Source organism: Colius striatus, chromosome W, assembly GCF_028858725.1.
Source record: "Colius striatus isolate bColStr4 chromosome W, bColStr4.1.hap1, whole genome shotgun sequence".
Classification (NCBI taxonomy): Eukaryota; Metazoa; Chordata; class Aves; order Coliiformes; family Coliidae; genus Colius; species Colius striatus.
Genome location: NC_084789.1, coordinates 9,621,242 through 9,639,552, shown reverse-complemented (window position 1 = coordinate 9,639,552; position 18,311 = coordinate 9,621,242). Strand labels below are relative to the sequence as shown.

The 18,311-nt window shown below is 51.4% G+C and overlaps 1 protein-coding gene across 9 annotated transcripts in view; it reads right to left on the bottom strand.

The window, feature by feature from the left end:
* Window positions 1–18,311, bottom strand: part of LOC133628385 (junction plakoglobin-like) — an 82,872-nt gene that overhangs the window by 42,638 nt on the left and 21,923 nt on the right. For 8 of the 9 annotated variants that reach the window (XR_009820669.1, XM_062016472.1, XM_062016470.1 and 5 more), the window contains exons 3-7: window positions 9,375–9,607; window positions 6,683–6,939; window positions 5,989–6,227; window positions 621–822; window positions 112–235 (exon numbers count right to left, since the gene is read on the bottom strand). Coding sequence is in view for 8 of the 9 variants with exons in the window: in XM_062016472.1 (XP_061872456.1) it covers window positions 112–235; window positions 621–822; window positions 5,989–6,227; window positions 6,683–6,939; window positions 9,375–9,607 (1,055 nt within the window). In the remaining variant the exon portion in view is untranslated. The remainder of the gene's footprint in view (window positions 1–111; window positions 236–620; window positions 823–5,988; window positions 6,228–6,682; window positions 6,940–9,374; window positions 9,608–18,311) is intronic. The other variant, XM_062016473.1, reaches the window with a different exon arrangement.

Sequence of the window (18,311 nt, the reverse complement as noted above, 5' to 3'; positions counted from 1 at the left end):
GTGGTTTCAACCCAGTGGTTTTCACATGGCCTTTACAGCTGCACCATCCCCACACCACCATCCTCCTCCTGTTTGACAGCAGCTCTGCTGCAGAATCCCAGTCCCTCTTACCGGCCTCAACGATAGCAGGCTTGTTGATGGGACACACTGATAGCACCTTGAGCACCCGGTTCGTGGTCCAGAAGTCAGGCAGGAGGTCCATCTCAACACGCAGGAGTGATTTGGGTCCCCCCTGCTGGCGGGATGGGAAATGGTCCCCAGTCCACACCAGAGCAGCTTCAGGGACCAAACTTAAAATGAGGCTGAGAGAACTTGTGTGTAGGAGGAAGAGGAGCAGCCAAAGAGGAAAGATAGAGGTATTGCCCAGAGTAGGGGGGAAGAAACTCGTCTGGGCCAATCCACTGGCTAGACTGGGACAGTCTGTGCTTTTGGGGACACTCCACCTGCAAGAGGTCAGAGGTGTCGGGGGTACATGGGCTGGGATGGTGGGAGCTCCTACCCAGGAGCTTCCCCCCCAAGCTTCTGTCTGCAAGAAGCAAGGTTGGGCAACCACCCCACTCCTGTCTTCCCTCCAGCAGTGCCCTATGCCATGGGGCTGGCCAGGCTCCCCAGACCCCCACCTTACTCTCCTGGTTGCCATAGGCGAGAAGCTGAAGGCAGTCAGTGGTAATAGCCAGGAACTTGGGGTTGTTCTTGTTGAGCAAGGGAACCATCTTCTGCAGGCTATCAGCCAGGCGCACAGCCATCTTGGCCCCTTCCTGGTAGAGCAGCAGGTTGTGCAGGGTGGTGATGGCATAGAAGAGGACTGACTCAACTGGCGAGCTGCAGGTGAGAGACACAGAGCCACATCAGTGCAAGCAGCTGCCTCTGGGCTCACTGGGCTGCCAGTGGAGCCCACAGGACTGCCCTGAGCCCTGACCTCCCTCAACAGGACCTGGTGCAAGGCCACCATGCCACATGGCCCCAGGGTGGCCCTGGGGAAAAGCACACCTCCTCCTTGGGGCAGAGCAGAGACTAAAAACCATTGCCAAGGACAAGACAGTGCAGAGGGAGGGGAACCACTCCTCTCCTCCTGCCCCTAACACAGGCTCCAAAAGCAGCAAACCTCCAGAGCTTCCACAGGTGAAAAGGCTCAATGTCTCCTACTCACTTGTTTTGGTGTGTGGTAGTTTGAGCCTGGCTGGATGCCAGGTGCCCACCACACCACTCTATCCCCCACCTCCTCAGCAAGCCAGGGAAGGGGAGAAAATAAGATGGGAGTCTCGTGGGTTGAGATAAAAGCAGTTTAATAAAGAAGCAGCAAAGCCGCGCGTGCGGGAAGCAAAGCAAAAGCAGATAAGCTGTTACTCTCTACTTCCCATCAGCAGCGATGTCCGGCCACCTCCTGAGAAGCAGGGCTTCAGTACGCGTAGCGGTTGCTTTGGGAAGGCCAGAAATGAATCTCGCCTCCCCTTCCTGCTCCTCTCCCCCAGTTTATATTACTGAGCTGACGTCATATGGTATGGAATATCTCCTTGGTCAGCCTGTGTCAGCTGTCCTGGCCATGGTCCCTCCCAAGATCATGCCCACCCACAGCTATTGGTGAAGGTGGGGGAAGGAATGCTGGAGGGACAGCCCTGATGTTGTGCAAGCGGTAGTCATAATATTGATATCAACAGTAAGCACAGCACTGCAGGAGCTGCTGTGGAAAATCACTACCGTCCCAGACCCACTACAGTCTCCACCCCTTATTCCATACCATTTATGTCATGCTCAGACAAACCATCTTAACAAGCCATATACATTCTTATATACTCTCATTAACCAGTACCCCCACTCTTCAACAGACAAACATCATTCTTGTATTCCCTCTTGCATCTTGCATCAAACAAACAAACAACATTCTTATATCTTTCATCCTCTGTAGATGTTCACTGGAGCAGGTCATAACTTCTGTCTCATCCATCAAGATGGATATCCAGGCCAGGGGAAACAGTATGTTCAGTGTTGGGCACCAGCACCGGCTTGGTTTGTCCACTTGTCCGTTTTTTTCTTGCAAAGTTCATCTACAACAGATAACTCACATAACAGGTTATTTTTCCCCCAAGGTTAAGTCTCCTTGAGGTACACATCGAGTTTCCCCATCCTTTCTCATCACCCACCAAGTACAGCCAGGCCCTTGAGCAAAGACAATCCCACGAATGGGTTTGCCTTTTCCCATGGGAGGTGCAACCCATACTGCCTTCCCCAGCCATTTCCCTGGGTGCACTACGGGGACCTTATCTCCTCCCACAGTATGTAGTGGTTTTGTTTGGGCAGGACCAGGACGGTTAGTTGAACCTCTGCTATTGACCAGCCAAGTGGCTTCTGCTAAATTTTTATCCCACTGCTTCCATGCCCCATTGCCCAGTGCTCTCAACATGGTCTTTAGTAACCCATTATATCTCTCAATCTTTCCAGAGGCTTGTGGGTGATAGGGGATGTGGTATATCCACTCAATGCCATGTTTCTTTGCCCAGGAGTTTATGAGATTATTTCGAAAATGAGTTCCATTATCTGATTCAATTCTTTCTGGAGTGCCGTGTCTCCACAAAACTTGCCTTTCAAGACCCAAGACAGTATTTCGGGCAGTGGCGTGGTTTACAGGGTATGTTTCCAACCAACCGGTAGTTGCTTCCACCATGGTGAGTATATACCGCTTGCCTTGATGTGTTCGTGGTAGTGGTCCAACATAGTCAATTTGCCAGGCCTCACCATACTGAAAACCCAGCCATCGGCCTCTGTTCCAGGGAGACTTGATTCGTGTGGCTCGCTTGATTGTGGCACATGTTTCACATTCATGGGTGACCTGTGTGATGGCTTCCATGGTGAAGTCCACCCCTCGATCACGAGCCCATCTATATGTTGCATCTCTTCCCAGATGTCTTGATGTTTCATGGGCCCATCGAGCTATAAATAGCTCACCTTTACACTCCCAGTCTAGATCTACCTGAGCTAGTTCAATTTTGGCAGCTTTATCTACCTGTTGGTTGTTCCATTGTTCTTCATTGGCACGGCTTTTTGGCACGTGAGCATCTACATGACGTACTTTCAGAGTCATATTTTCCACCCGAGCAGCAATGTCTTGCCATAATGCAGCAGCCCAGATGGGTTTACCCTTGCGCTGCCAGTTGGTCTTCTTCCATTGCTGTAGCCATCCCCATAGAGCATTAGCCACCATCCAGGAGTCAGTGTAAAGATAGAGTACTGGCCACTTCTCTCGTTCTGCAATCTTTAGAGCTAGTTCTGCAATCTTTAGAGCCTTCACTTCAGCAAACTGACTTGACTCACCTTCTCCTTCAGTGGCCTCAACAACTCGTCGTGTGGGACTCCACACAGCAGCTTTCCACTTACGATGATTTCCTACCACGCGGCAGGATCCATCAGTAAGCAAAGCATAATGCCTCTCATCTTCTGATAGTTCATTATATGGTGGTGCCTCTTGGGCACGAGCTACTTCCTCAGGCAATGCTCCAAAATCTCTGCCTTCTGGCCAGTCCATGATTTCTTCCAGGATTCCTGGGCGATTAGATTTCCCCAGCCGAGATCGTTGTGTAATCAATGCCATCTGCTTACTCCATGTAGCGCTGGTTGCATGATGTATAGAAGGGGTTTTCCCTTTGAACATCCAGTGTAACACAGGCAGACGTGGTGTCAAGAGGAGATGAGCTTCTGTGCCAATGACTTCTGAAGCAGCTCGAAGTCCCTCATATGCTGCTAGTATTTCTTTTTCAGTTGGGGTGTAGTGGGCTTCCGATCCTCGATATCCTCGGCTCCAAAACCCTAATGGTCGACCTCAGGTTTCTCCAGATGTTTTCTGCCAGAGGCTCCAGGTGAGACCATGCTCTCCAGCAGCAGTGTAGAGGATATTCTGCACATCTGATCCTGTACGGATGGGCCCAAGGGCGACTGCACGAGCTATTTCCTGTTTAATTTGTTGAAAAGCTTGTTGTTGCTCAAGGCCCCACTCAAAACAGTTCTTCTTTCTGGTTACTCTAAAGAGAGGGCTCACAAGCTGACTATAACCTGGGATATGCATCCTCCAGAATCCCACAAGGCCCAGGAAAGCTTGTGTTTCTTTCTTATTAGTCGGTTGAGACATAGTAGCTATTTTATTTACAACATCCATAGGCACATGCCGACGCCCATCTTGCCATTTTATGCCCAAAAACTGTATCTCTTGTGCAGGTCCCTTTACTTTGTTTCTTTTTATAGCAAAACCAGCTTTTAGGAGAATCTGTATTATTCTTTTCCCTTTCTCAAACACTTCTTCTGCCTTGTTGCCCCATACAATTATGTCATCAATGTACTGTAAATGTTCAGGGGCATCACCCATTTCCAGCACAGTTTGGATTAGACCATGACAAATAGTAGGACTATGTTTCCACCCCTGGGGCAATCGATTCCAGGTATAGTTTGAATTTCCACCTCGGCCATAGATCTCTGAGAGGACTGGACTGCGACTGACTCAACTATGTTGGTCTCAGGTACCGTTTGAGTTTCCATTTCAATCATAGTTCTCTGAGAGGACTGGAATGCAGCTCGGTAGGCAGAGGCTAGGCCCCAGTATAGTGCCTGAACCTGATGGGCCTCATTAGGGTAGGTAAGACACCCTTCTATCAGGTAGCGTGTCAGTAAAGCAGGGTTTTTTATCTGTTCAGATGTAAAATCCCAGGTTACAGGAGGTGATAACCGTCCTAGGAATTTGCCTAAATTCATCCACATACCCTGCCACCCAAGGACTGGCCGCTTCAGGGGGCATTTTAACATGTTTCCATCCCAAATTTGTACTCTCTGATACCCAGATGACTCCAGATTCCACAAGATATATAATATACCAACCATGTTAATTAGTAATATTAAAACTCTCGTATAAGGGTGACTAAGGACCTGGGAAGTCTGTGTAACAAAACTGTCTAGATCAGTCCGAGCTGAGGAGAAAGAGGTGCTTTGCCCCATGGCCTCCACAAGATAGCTCCCACAGCACACTAAATTCATCAGTAACAGAATGAGACTTGCTATTATTATTTGGGCCATCATGTTCCCAGGCCCTTTCATCCTTTTCACAAAATTATATAGCCAGCTTAGCAAAGCTATTAAGGTTAAAGCACAGCAGATAGTCAATGTTAGTAGCATCATGTTCCCAAACATTAGAAAGTGTAAGATAAGCTGCATAACAGCAAGGCTCCGTGACCAGCACAGGAACTTTACACTCATTGGCTTACTGTAATTGCAATGCAGTTAATGTAAAACTGCTATTATCTTGCCCCACGTTGGGTGCCAAAAGGGCTGTGGTAGTTTGAGCCTGGCTGGATGCCAGGTGCCCACCACACCGCTTTATCCCCCACCTCCTCAGCAAGCCAGGGAAGGGGAGAAAATAAGATGGGAGTCTCGTGGGTTGAGATAAAAGCAGTTTAATAAATAAGCAGCAAAGCCACGCGCGCGGGAAGCAAAGCAGAAGCAGATAAGCTGTTACTCTCTACTTCCCATCAGCAGCGATGTCCGGCCACCTCCCGAGAAGCAGGGCTTCAGTACGTGTAGCGGTTGCTTTGGGAAGGCCAGAAATGAATCTCGCCTCCCCTTCCTGCTCCTCTCCCCCAGTTTATATTACTGAGCTGACGTCATATGGTATGGAATATCTCCTTGGTCAGCCTGTGTCAGCTGTCCTGGCCATGGTCCCTCCCAAGATCATGCCCACCCACAGCTATTGGTGAAGGTGGGGGAAGGAATGCTGGAGGGACAGCCCTGATGTTGTGCAAGCGGTAGTCATAATATTGATATCAACAGTAAGCACAGCACTGCAGGAGCTGCTGTGGAAAATCACTACCGTCCCAGACCCACTACATGGTGTGAGCAGGAGGATCTAAATCTAGAGACAGCATGAGTCCTCCCTTCCTCTACTGCCAGTCCAGGAGGGACTGCTTGGCTCTGCCATCCTCTTGGGACCCCCTCTCACCAGCACTCTCTCACCTCAGCATCCTGACGAGAGCTGGGATGCCACCAGACTTGAAGATGGAGAGCAGGCCCTCGCAGTGGTGCGAGAGGTTGTGCAGAATGCTAGTGGTGCAGCGGGCCGTGTCCAGGTCACTGGTGTTCTGCATGGTGCAGACCATAGCAGCCACAATCTGGGGCAACTGCATCAGGGCATGGCGTGATGCCTCCTTCTTGGAGAGCTGATTGACGATCATGGCTGCTTTGCTGACAACCACCTGGGGGGAGAGAAGATGGCAGGTGGAAGGGGGGAGCAGTTCATGCTGCTGCCCAACACAGAAGGGAGAAGAGAGATTCCACTCCAGGATGCTCCAGGAGCCAGGCTGCAGTTGGCAGCAGTGCTATCGGGTCCGCAGAGCACAGGCACACTGCAGGGATGGACAGGGGCAATGAGAGCTGGCAAGAAATGCTCAGTGTCTGCACGAGGGCACAGCAGGAGAGATGTGTGCGAGCAGCAAGGACAGGCTATGAGATGTGGGTGGGTGGGCAGAGGTGGGTTCAGTCAAATTGCAGGGCAGAGGCAATCACAGAGTTTTGTCAAGAGGAAGGAGCCGGACGGTGGCCACGGAGCCCCAGGAGAACAGGAGCTCAGCTGTGCTGCTAGGGAAACACACCTCACAAGCTTGGCAACTGAAAGCCCAGAGACACATGCAGGCAAGCCACACTTCCTTACCAGGTCCTCATCATTGAGCAGCTTGGTAAGCTCCGGGATGGCACGGGTGGCCAGCTCAGCATCGTCCTGGTAGTTGATGAGGTGCACGATGGCAGATTTCAGCATCTGAGAGGGCTCTACCAGGCGCTGGACATTGGTCTGCTGACCCTCCAGCTGGGAGGTGATGAGAAGGGAGCAGTCCTCTACCATCTCAGGGTACATGGCAGCCCGGACACGCTGGGCCCGGGTCATGGCCAGCTGAGCCTCCATGTCTACTCCTGCAGGAGTAGGTGAGGAGGCAGCATTAGACTCGAGCTCTTTCCAAGGAGTACTCTCAGACTTGCTTTCCAATTTCAATTACCATAGAATGACAGAATGGTAGGGGTTGGAAGGGACCTTTAGAGATCATCTAGTCCAACCCCCCTGCAGAAGCAGGTCCACCTAGATCAGTTCCTGGACACAGGAACATGTCCAGGCAGGTCTTGAAAACCTCCAAGGAAGGAGTCTCCACACCCTCCCTGGGCAGCCTGTTCCGGTGCTCCATACCCCTCACAGTGAAATAGTTTTTTCTTATGTTTAAATGGAACTTTTTGTGTTCCAGCTTCATCCCATTACTCCTTGTCCTGTTGCTAGATACCATAGAAAAAAAGAGATGTCCCAACCTCCTGACACCCACCATTTAGATATTTGTAAATATTGAGATCCTCCCTCAGTTTCCTCTTCTCCAGACTAAACAGCCCCAGTTCCTGCAGCCTTTCCTCATAAGGAAAATGCTCCAGTCCCTTGATCATCTTGGTGGCCCTGCGCTGGACTCTCTCCAGCACTTCCCTGTCCCTCTTGAGCTGGGGAGCCCAGAACTGGACACAGGACTCCAGATGAGGCCTCACCAGGGCAGAGTAGAGGGGAAGAACCACCTCCCTCGATTTGCTGCCCACACTCTTCCTGATGCATTCCAGGATGCCATTGGGCTTCTTGGCCATGAGGGCACATTACTGCTCATGTTTATTATCAATCAGGACTTCCAGGTCTCTCTCTGCAGAGCTGCTCTCCAGCAGGTCAATCCCCAGCCTGTACTGGTGCATGGGGTTGTTCCTCCTCAGGTGCAGGACTCTGCACTTGTCCTTGTTGAACCTCAGGAGGTTCCTCTCTGCCCAACTCCCAAGCCGATCGAGATCCCACTGAATGGCAGCACACCCTCTGGTGAGTCAGCCAGTCCTCCCAGTTTGGTACCATCAGAAAACCTGCTGAGGGTACACTGTCCCTTCACCAGGTCGTTGATGATGTTGAACAAGACTGGCCCCAGAACCGATCCCTGTGGAACTCCACTGGCCACAGGCCTCCAACTCAATTCTGTGCCATTGATCACCACCCTCTGGGCTCTGTCATTCAGCCATCTCTCGATCTACCTCACTGTCCACTCATCCAAGCCACACTGCTTGAGCTTTCTGATGAGAATGTTATGGGAGACAGTGTCAAAAGCCTTGCTGAAGTCAAGGTAGATGACATCCGCTGCTCTCCCCTCATCTAGCCAGCCAGTTATGCCCTCGTATAAGGCTATCAGGTTGGTCAGACAGGATTTCCCCTTGGTGAATCCATGTTGACTCCCTCTGGTTAGATGAGCAAGAGCTTAGTGCGACAACATCAGTAACCTCAGCAGTCCTAGTACACTCTGCAAGGAGCTGGCACTTCAAAGTGTAAGCAGGTACAGCAGCACAGAGATAAGACAACACTCAATTAGGCAGCACAATTAGGCAGTTGTCATATAAGGCCCATTAATTAAAAGATTAAGGATATTCGCAACTTGGAACCAGCTGGTAGCAGGGATTAGAAGGACATATAGGCCTTTCCCATTGAAGATGGTGGGACATGTGTGGCAGAGATGCTGCAGCAGCTCCCCACAGTTCCCACCTCTATAGCGCAGGGACCATGTGGGGCTTGGGAGAGCTCATCCTTCTCCACGGGGCTCTGCCTCCCCAGGGGAGCTGGTAATCATTGAATCATAGACTCTTTTGGGTTGGAAAAGACCTTTAAGCTCATGGAGTCCACTCCCTGCCCTCACACTGCCCAAGCTCATCACTAACCCATGGCCCTCAGCACCTCAGCTCCACAGCTTTGCAATAGCTCCAGGGATGGGGACTCCCCCACCTCCCTGAGTAGCCTGGGACAGGGGCTGACAACCCTCTCAGGGAAAAAGTTCTTCCTAAAATTAACCTTCCAGAGGCATATGGAGCAAACCATCCCTCTTTTAAGGGATAAAGCTGAGGGAAGTGTCTCCTTTGGCTTTGGAGGCTCCATCTCTGTCTGCTTCACCCTCATAGCAGTGTGAGATGATGGGCTAGACAGTGAGGCTTTACAGCACACTCCAGCTTTTCTGCCAGCCATGCTGAGACAGGTTTCCCCAAGGAGGGAGACAGGCAGCACAGCAGATAGCTGATTCATGGGTTGGGATCAGCTGTTCAGTCAACCCACTGGCATGCTTGGGTACGTGTGCACAGCTCAGCAGTCATGTGGGCTGGCTGAGCACCACCCCTACGCAAGAGCCTCTCAGTGTGGGGAAGGAAGACAGGAGGAAACATATTTTAGGCAGCACCAACTCCTAGGGTGTGGAAGGCAGCATGGAGGAGTGCCCAGAAGCAGCATAGCTCACGAGGAAAGCAGAAAGCAGGAGCCAAGCAGCTGAGCTCATGGACATGCCCAGCCCCATAGCTCTTACCTTGTATTTGACTCTGGCCCTGGTCCCCTCCCTGGCAGTAGCTTGTGGCAGTCATCTTCTTGATGGTGTACTGCTTCCCATAGAACTCATCATCATCCCCGAGGCACTTACTGCTGATAGAGGGCACCTGAGTGTTGACACCAGAGTGGATCCCTGAGTCATAGGTGTAGGTTTGCTGCCACTCTGTCACCTTGATTGGCTGCTCAATCATGTTCATCACCTCCATGGTTGCTCTGTGGGGCAGGGAGAGAAGTAGTTACACTTCTGGCAGAGCCCGGGTTGCCACAGCACCCTCCTGACCCTCTCACACAGCAGACACCGGCACAGCAGACCTTGACATGGCAGACAGCACCTGTGCAACCCATGGAGCAGATCTGCCCTCCTCCTCCCCCACACAAGATGAAAGGCAGTCCCAGGATGACGAACTCACAGCTCAGCACTTTGCTGCTTGTGTTCAAACACGAGCCATGGCTGAAACTGGTGCAGACCATGCAGCACTGGCTGAGCCGAACGCCAGCACCCGCCACATCTCACCACATCCCACCATCTCGGTGGCAAGGATGTGATCAGGCTCTGCCTTGTGCAGAGGGATCCCACAACCAGGACTCCCTTCTTGCTGCCCCTGAGGTTTTTAAAGACCAATCTCCAGAGACAGGACTTGGCAAAGTGCTGGGGACAACCCAGAGCTCCAAAAATAAAACAAACCTTTTCAAAAGCCCTCTAGGACACTCCTAAAGCACCTAAAAATAACCAGACAAAGCCACCACCTCAGCTCTCCTATGGGTGTTCAGCACCACAAGCACCCATGGCATGGCGTGGAGCTGGGTGCTCCCTGTGCTGTGCCAAGCACCATGCCATGGCTGCAGGGTGCCAGGACAAGGCAGTCCAGCACATCCCAAAATTCAGGACAAACTTGCTTTTGAGCAGGGGTGGGTTTCCCTTGTTTTTAATTGGAGGATGCAGGAGGAGGGAGGATGGCTCATGGATTAACCCCCGAGCTCATCGAGGCAGGCAGATGTTGCAGGGCTGTGAGTCATTAGCCCCTGCATCCAGCCCCCCAGGAAGGGCCAGGAGGGAAGGTATGGAGATAGCACCCTGCCAGCCTCATGCCGCTGACCCACTGCCCAGGCACTCCCCAAGATCTCTGCCCCTTCCTCCATCTGAGCAGGGCAACGGATGAGTCAGAATTTCAGAGGTGATAAGAGGCAAAGGGAGCAGCTGCTACTCAGCATAGCTGGGTGGAGCAGCAACCACACTTCCAAACAGAGGCATAATTACCACCTCCACCAGTACTGATTCATGCAGCAAACTGTACCAGGGTGGGCATGCACCCCTGGCTCCACTGCAGCAGCTAGCACAGCTCAAGGCTCAGAACCAGTGCTGCAGCCTCAGACACCAGCACCCTCCTTAGGGGGAATGGAGGGGGGGAACACGACAGGTGGAAGAATGGAGGAATGAGCCCCCCACCAGCTGATTCAGGGCGTCGGGTGGTGGCTAAGAACATGATGTGCATAGGGCAGCACAGCAGCATGCACAGGCTTGGCCCAGCGCTGCCGGCTGTTCCCAAGGAGCAGCTGAGCCCTCATGAGCAGCACAGGCCGGTACTCACAAGGGAAAAAGAAAAAAAAAATCCCAATCCAAGCACAAATCTTTTCTCAGGGAGCAGCAGCTGGGTTGGAGACAAGACCCCCATCCTCCTGGCTAGATGCATCCTGCATCCCACTAAGTCCATCCTCCTCCTCCCAGCCATCTTCCCAGAGCCACTGCTCCTGTCAATTCAGTATTTTTTTTGAGCTGTCAAGCAGTAATCTGCAGACTAAGTGCCACTCAGGCTTTAATGGGTTGTACATAATGCATGTTTATAAGGCAGCAAGAGAGGGACCTAGTAACAGAGGCCAGTGAAGGTGAGGGCAGATCATTCCCACAGTGGGAGCCAGGAGGTTTCCATTGGGTGTGATACACAGCACCAGGGGCAAGGAGTGAACCCAGCTCTGCTCCCCACCCCAGAGCAAGGTTTGGCCAGGAGAGTCCCTGTGCCAAGCCAGGAGGGCCACGCACCCCTGCATGTACTCATGAGCTTTTGCATCAGCATTTGCAAGAGCAACTCCCTCTCAGTTGAGCCTCCAAATGGTGTCAGGAAGCCTGAGACAAGCAATGCCAAACCATGACCAAGGAAGCACAGAGGGCTGTTGGCACCAGCAGAGCGAGTCACCGGGCTGCAGGACCTAGCGTTAGGCATGTCCCATCCCAGCTAGGAGCTGGTATGCAGAGGCTCAACAGCAGGGCTGCAGTGGGATGGACACCTGCACAGGGATAGACAAGGGGAGGGCAGAGCCAAAGGCAGGAAAGCTCCCTGCATCACAGAGTGGGTGTAAGCACCCAAGCCCCCACCCCACCATCAGCAAGGACCCAAGCTGGAGCTGGCAGGAGAGGCTGGTACTGCCTGCATGGTTTGTTGACTGTTAACATCTGCTCTACAATTTACAGGCATTTGACAGGCACTTAATTTTTCAAACCTCTGTGAATTCAGTTCAGACACCAGCTTTTACAGATCCCTGCATTATTCATGAGCCCCCCCTCCCCATCTGCACCATCAGCACCCCAGGGACATCAAAAGCCAGTAAAGCTCCTTCAGAACCCAGCCACAAGCTCAGGTGATCAGGCCCAGACAAGCCCCAAGCAGGAGAATGAGTCAAGTTACTGAGCACCTTATTAGACCCACCTGAGCACTGCACCTTCCAGCAGTGGGGAAAGGGGCCATGGGGGACAGGTGTTACCCAGCTCATGGGACTCTCCCTCTCCAGGCACCACCCCGCCTCGGAGATCTTAAAGTGCTGGTTGTAATTTTCTCATCATCCTACTCCCTTTTTGCTTTTATTCCATTCTGTTTCTTGTAGAATAAACTTTCCTACTTTCCTCTCTAAGTCAAATACTGGAGTCTGTTTTGCCCAGAACCATAATTGGCAGTGAACCCTCCCTGCCCTTGTCTCAATCCACAACAACCTTGCTTATCTTTTTACTCCCATTGTGCTGGGTCCTCTGCCATCCTAACGAGGGTGGGGGTGAATGGGGGCACCGAGTGAGAGACTGTCATGGTGCTGCTGGTGCTAGCTGGGCCAAACCACAACATTATTGGCGCCCAACGTGGGGCCCCAAGTCTATGGGGCTTGGAGCATTACAGCACTTTAAGATCTCCCTCCCCCATCCCTCCTTTCTTCCCAGGCCCAGCTCACTGCTCCCGATATCTCTACCTCCTTCCCCCTCAACGGCTCAGGGGGGCAGGGAGTAGGGGATGTGGTCAGTCTCTCACAGATGGGCTCTGCCACTTCTGTCTTCTCAGATGAGGATGACTCCTGACATTCTTCCCCTGCTCCAACACGGGGTTCCTCCCCTGGGACACAATCCTTAACGAACTTCTCTGGTGTGGGTTGCTCCCAACAGCTGCGGCTTCTGCCAATACAGGGTCCATCACACAGGATGCAGTTCTTGGTGAATATCTCTGGCATTGATTCTTCACTACAGTTGCAGTTTCTGCAGTTACAGGGTCCCTCTCTTGGGACAAGGCCTCTTCCAGGCATAAGTTCAATGAGCTGCTTTGCCGTGGGTTCCTCCCCACAGTTACAGCTGTGGATATTGGGTCCCTCCTTCGGGACATGGTCTGCTCCGGCCATAGTTTTAAAGAAAATCACTGCCCCTGTCTCGGGGTCTGCAGTGAAGTGCTTGGGGTTCCCCCCACGGGACATGGCCTCCTCCAGCCATAGTCACTGTCCCTGGCTCAGGGCCTTTGATGAAGTGAATCGCTGCCCCTGGTCTGGGGCCAGCTTTAGCAAAATGAGTCTCTGCCCTTGATATGGGATCATTATCAAAATGAGTCTCTACCGCTGATGCGGAGTCTTTAAAGAAATGGAAATAAATCTCAGCTTCACCAGTTCTCTCCATAGAACGCAGGGGAGTCTCTGCTCCAGCACACCTCCTCCTCTCTTTCCTCACTGACCTTGGAGTCCGCATGGTTGTTTCTCTCACTCTTCCTACTCCTTGCACCACCACCAGCCAGAAGAAAAAGAAGGGGCAGAGAAGGAGGAAGAAACCTCCTCTTCTGGCTTCTTCTTAAAAAGTGATCGTGGAGGCATCTAATTGGCTCAGCCCCAAAAGTGGGTCTGGCTCAGAGCTGGGGAGAGTTGCGAGCAACTTCTTACAGGAGCCATCTTTACAGCCCCTTCCCCCTTACCAGAAAAGGCTGTCATGTCAAACCATGACACCTGGGGAGCCTCACTGCCTACACTATGCCCTGCATACCCCCAGCTCACTCAGTGTTACCTCCCTGCCCCACATGCACTGCACTGCTGGGTGCCAGCACAGATCCAATAGCCTTGATTTGAAATCAGGTCCAATCTCACAGCTGGTATGTCACATCCAGCTGGCTCTGTCCACATGTAGTAAGCCCCATGGCAGGACACCCAGCCCCAGGTAGAGTTTGCCAGGGACATTCACATGTTGAAGACCCATCTTGAGGTCACTGACAGTGCATGTCCCCTTTGCATTCCCAGTTGCTGGCACAATCACTGCCATCCATGGATGCACTGAGAGGATCCATGTGGGCACATCTTCTCAACTAAAGTTTGCTTATCTCACTAGAAACATTGCTGGGAAAGATAGGAATGCTGGTCCATGGAAAGGAGAACTGTTTTACCATGAGAGTGACAGAGCAGTGGAACAGGCTGCCCAGAGGGGTTGTGGAGTCTCCCTCCTTGGAGGTCTTCAAGACCTGCCTGGACATGTTCCTATGCAACCTGATCTAGGTGAACCTGCTTCTGCAGGCGGGTTGGACTAGATCTCTAAAGGTCCCTTCCAACCCCTACCAGTCTATGATTCTATGAACTGTCACTAAGCAATTAATCACAATAATTCCATCTGGATTAAAAATTAAACCACATTATTTTGTTTTAAAGAACAAAAAAAGAACAAGTTGTCCTTTAAGAATGTTATAATCACAGGCTTTAAATTTAGGCTTTGAGGCTCACAGGCTGTTCCCAGCTCCAGTCAGTGTCCAGAAACACAGGATTTTGCCACCTGGCCCTGCTGCTGCTGCCAGAGGAGCCAGGGCAGAGGGAAAGGATGCAGGACTGTTGAGCCTCAGCTTAAATTCTCCATCCCATTGCATTACATCTGTAAAGTTCAGACACGTCAGAAGAAATTATCACCAGCACCCAGCCTGTTGGAGCAAGTTAATGACTTGTCACTGGGGTTCTGCCTGTGTGTCACAGCAATTACAGCAGCCAAAGGTTTCTCCCCCACACCAGTCAAGCATCCACCCCCCAAAAGCCATATGGGACCACAGTGCATCCTACAGCATGGGGTCTGCACCCCCCAAAAGCCATATGGGACCACAGTGCATCCTACAGCATGGGGTCTGCACTCCCCTCCAGCTCTGGAGCAGATTCTCCCTCCCCCCCATGGGGGCACTGCTGCTCACTCCCCTTCTCCACCTCCTGCAGCTATGATCACCCAGGTGTGGGATATTGGCAAAACACCAAGCATTCCACCTCCACCCAGCCAGCTCCTGCTCAGGATCTCAGAAGAAGCCTGAGGACTCACTCAGTTCACACGAGCCCCAGCATCCTGCCCTGTTTGCAAAGTGACTTCAGTGAGCAACCCAGGTGTGTTGCCTGTCAGCAGCCACAGCAAAAGTCATCAGAGCTGGCATATTTAGAAGGGTGTTTCAAACCTCTGCTTAGTTATAAACATCTTCATCTTCCCCTCCCCCCCCAGCCATCAAGGGGACATGCAGCATTCTGGTGCCAGAGATGGGAAGTGGAGGGGGTGAAGAGCTCTGCCCTCATTGAGCCTGTGCAGTCCTAAAGCCACCTCAATTTAAGCACAGAATGTGTTTTAGCTGCTTAGGTCAAGTTTTAAGACTTCTTTGGAGAAGGAGTACCTGTGCTTTCACACCCCCACTATCCTCCATTGCTTCACCAGTGTCCATGGGGAAGGGGGAGGAGAGGTAAAAATCAACTCCCCCCCAAGCAGGAAACGCTGCAGGGATTCAAGGCACCACTGCAGCCCTAGTGCCCTCCTGAGCTGCTGTCTACCCACACAGACCGACCTGGGCTATCCCATGTTCTCATGGGACTGAGAGCTACCACCCAAGTTCCAGTTCTGGGTGGATACTGGGTTCCCTGTACATCCTGTCTAGGTGGGAAAGCACCCACTGAAATCAAGGTAAAAGCTCAAGTCCAAGGTATACTCTCACTGCTTTAACAGAAGTTAAACTTCTTTTAAACTCCTGTTAATTAGAGGACAGTCAAATTTAAACCTTCAAGACTAGCATAAGCCTCAGTACAGATGCTACAATTAAAGTCTTGCAAGTTCTCTGCAAAGAGCCTCCACTTTCCCCAGCCTGCAAAGCAGGGGCCAAGGGCAGCTCTGCCATCTGCGAGTAGAAGCACCGTCTTAAACCCTGGAGATCTGGAAGTGCAATAAAAAGCCAAATCCTATCCAAGAGCTCCCACACCAAACCACAGTCTTTAAGGGAAACCATCATCACAGGAACAGCCTCAGCTGAAAAAGCTGTGTGGCTGCACCACAGCTAGAGCTGATTAAGGATTTCAGGTAGGGGAAATAAAGGGGAGAGTTAATGGTATTAGGACAGCACTAAATATAATACTGAAACATGGTGCTGGGAACCAGAAGAGAAATTCTCCAAAGGTCCCTGGCTGCAGCCAAGCCAGGAAGCCACCTGCACTGCTGAGGTGGTTGATGCTCCCCACAGACACAGTGCACAAGTCCCTGGCATGGCCAGCCCCAACAGGCCCCACCAGCAGCCCAGCTCATACTTCCTGGAGCTGGCAAGGACAAGCCAAGTCACATGGACAATAGACTGTTAACACCATTGTCTGGAAGTGAGGGCCCTGCCACAGCCACCCCACCTTCCCCCAGCACCCCATAAGATCCCCCAGCCTTGGGGACCCACATCTCCCCAGCACACACACAGGAGCCAGCCCTAGAAGAAAAAAACACTCCTCAGCCACTGATGCCAAGAGCTTTGCACATTCCCATCCTAATGGCCAACTTGTTTAAGCCAAATTAACAGTAAAATGGGTTTTTCATGACACTTTATGGAAATCCTCCAGAGCAATGAACAATTATAGACTTCAGATTTGCAAAGGCTGTTTCATTGGGTATGTCACACCCTTTCCAGCCAACTCTGATAAAACACTAGCAAAGACCTCACAATCTTCCCAGCCCCATTACCAGTCAGGCCACACACCCATTGCCCCCAGGAGACGACCTCCACAGGCACCACACTCACCCCAGATGTGGTGGACAGCCCCAAGCAAATGCACCTGGCATGGCTCCAGCCCCCTCCCCATGGCAGCTGGCAGGGATATGCTTTGCCCCCAGCTCCCCACCAGCCCAATGGCAGATGGACCCAAGACAACCAGGTGTCAGAGTTCGCAAGGGGCACCAGCACCAAAATATCTCTCTCTCTCCCGAGGAGAGACTCCTGAGGGCTGTGGAGCTGCCGGGATGCCGGGAGGAGGGATGCGGGGACCCCTGTGTGAGAAATATTGATGTTGATTTTGCAGAATTAGAAGGAAATTAAGACAAGGAATTCCGACTGGTATCTGCTGCTGTGTAATGTAAATCAGTAGACTGACCATAAGACTGTTATCTGTTTGTAATGTTAACTAGAGTTTTAAATCTCAGGACTGTGGGGAATAGGTGATAATATACAAAAACCAGACATCCCCTGGGGGGATCGTAGGCACCTGGAGAAGTTGTAAACCTTGGAGTACCTAATCAATGGGGAAACGAGGGAGGGACCTTGTGGCCGGGATAGGGAATAAAAAGCCAAATGTTGTACCTGTCAGGTGTGCCTACTAGCCAGGACACCCGCTCTTGCAAGAACACTTAATAAAAGTGCTTCACTGCAGAGTCTGACCTGAGTCTTTCGCGAGAAAGCTTGTTTTGTTTCTCACAGTTGGGGGCTCGTCCGGGATATGAAGTCGTCTTCCTGGAGTACCTCTGTCGCTGAAGGACGGGAAGACGTGTCCCGTTGATTTCAACGGTCCCGTGAATCATCGACAGGGGTTCCAGAAGAGACCGACCGGATCCTGAGACCAAGTTTTAAAGGCAGACCCAGTTAACCACAGGGGGAAAGGATAGGAATAGTAGGCACGATTGTATCGACCAGGAAACTCTGTGCACAGACCAAGGTAAGAAAATTGACTATTAAGTATTACTTTGGTGGTCGGGTATCCGTGGTAAGAAAATTGACTATAAAGTATTACCTGGATGGGGCATTCTGAGAGACTTTCTGTGTGCGTGTGTGTGCTTGAGACGTACAACGGGTACAGAGTGAGTGCGGAGTCCAGATCCGCGGTTCTGTTGTTCCGCGAGGAAAACAGCCGGAGAAGGACAAAGCGAAAGCACAGAGTGACAGTAAAAGTCTCGGGAAGTCAGAATGGGAAATAGAAGTACCAGGCCTGAGGAAAAGGGTCCCAGGAACATTCCTCCAGATAGTCCGTTGGGAGGATGTTGGAAGCTGAGAAGACATGTCGGGTACTCAGGATACAGTACTGTTGTTTTATGTGGTCTAAAGAGATGAGGAAACAAGTTTTGGCAGCATGAGTGTTTGTGGACCTTAGATTTTTTTGCCTCCAAGCATCCAATTATTGACATCGAGTGAGCTCACCTGAAAACTTTCATAATATAGAAATGATTACGTGTGTTGTTTTGTTTTGTCATTTTGTTTTGTTTTTTGTTGTTGTTGCTCAGGGTGTAGTGGAATTTTTGTGGTGGCTGAATGCATTGAATGTTTTCTGTGACATTTTGATGTAGAGAGTAAAGTGGGACTGGTCTTTTTGTTGATGTCTGCGTCTTTCTCATTGTCCCTGTCATTTGACAAAATAAACTTAGTGTCACAGAGAGGATTGT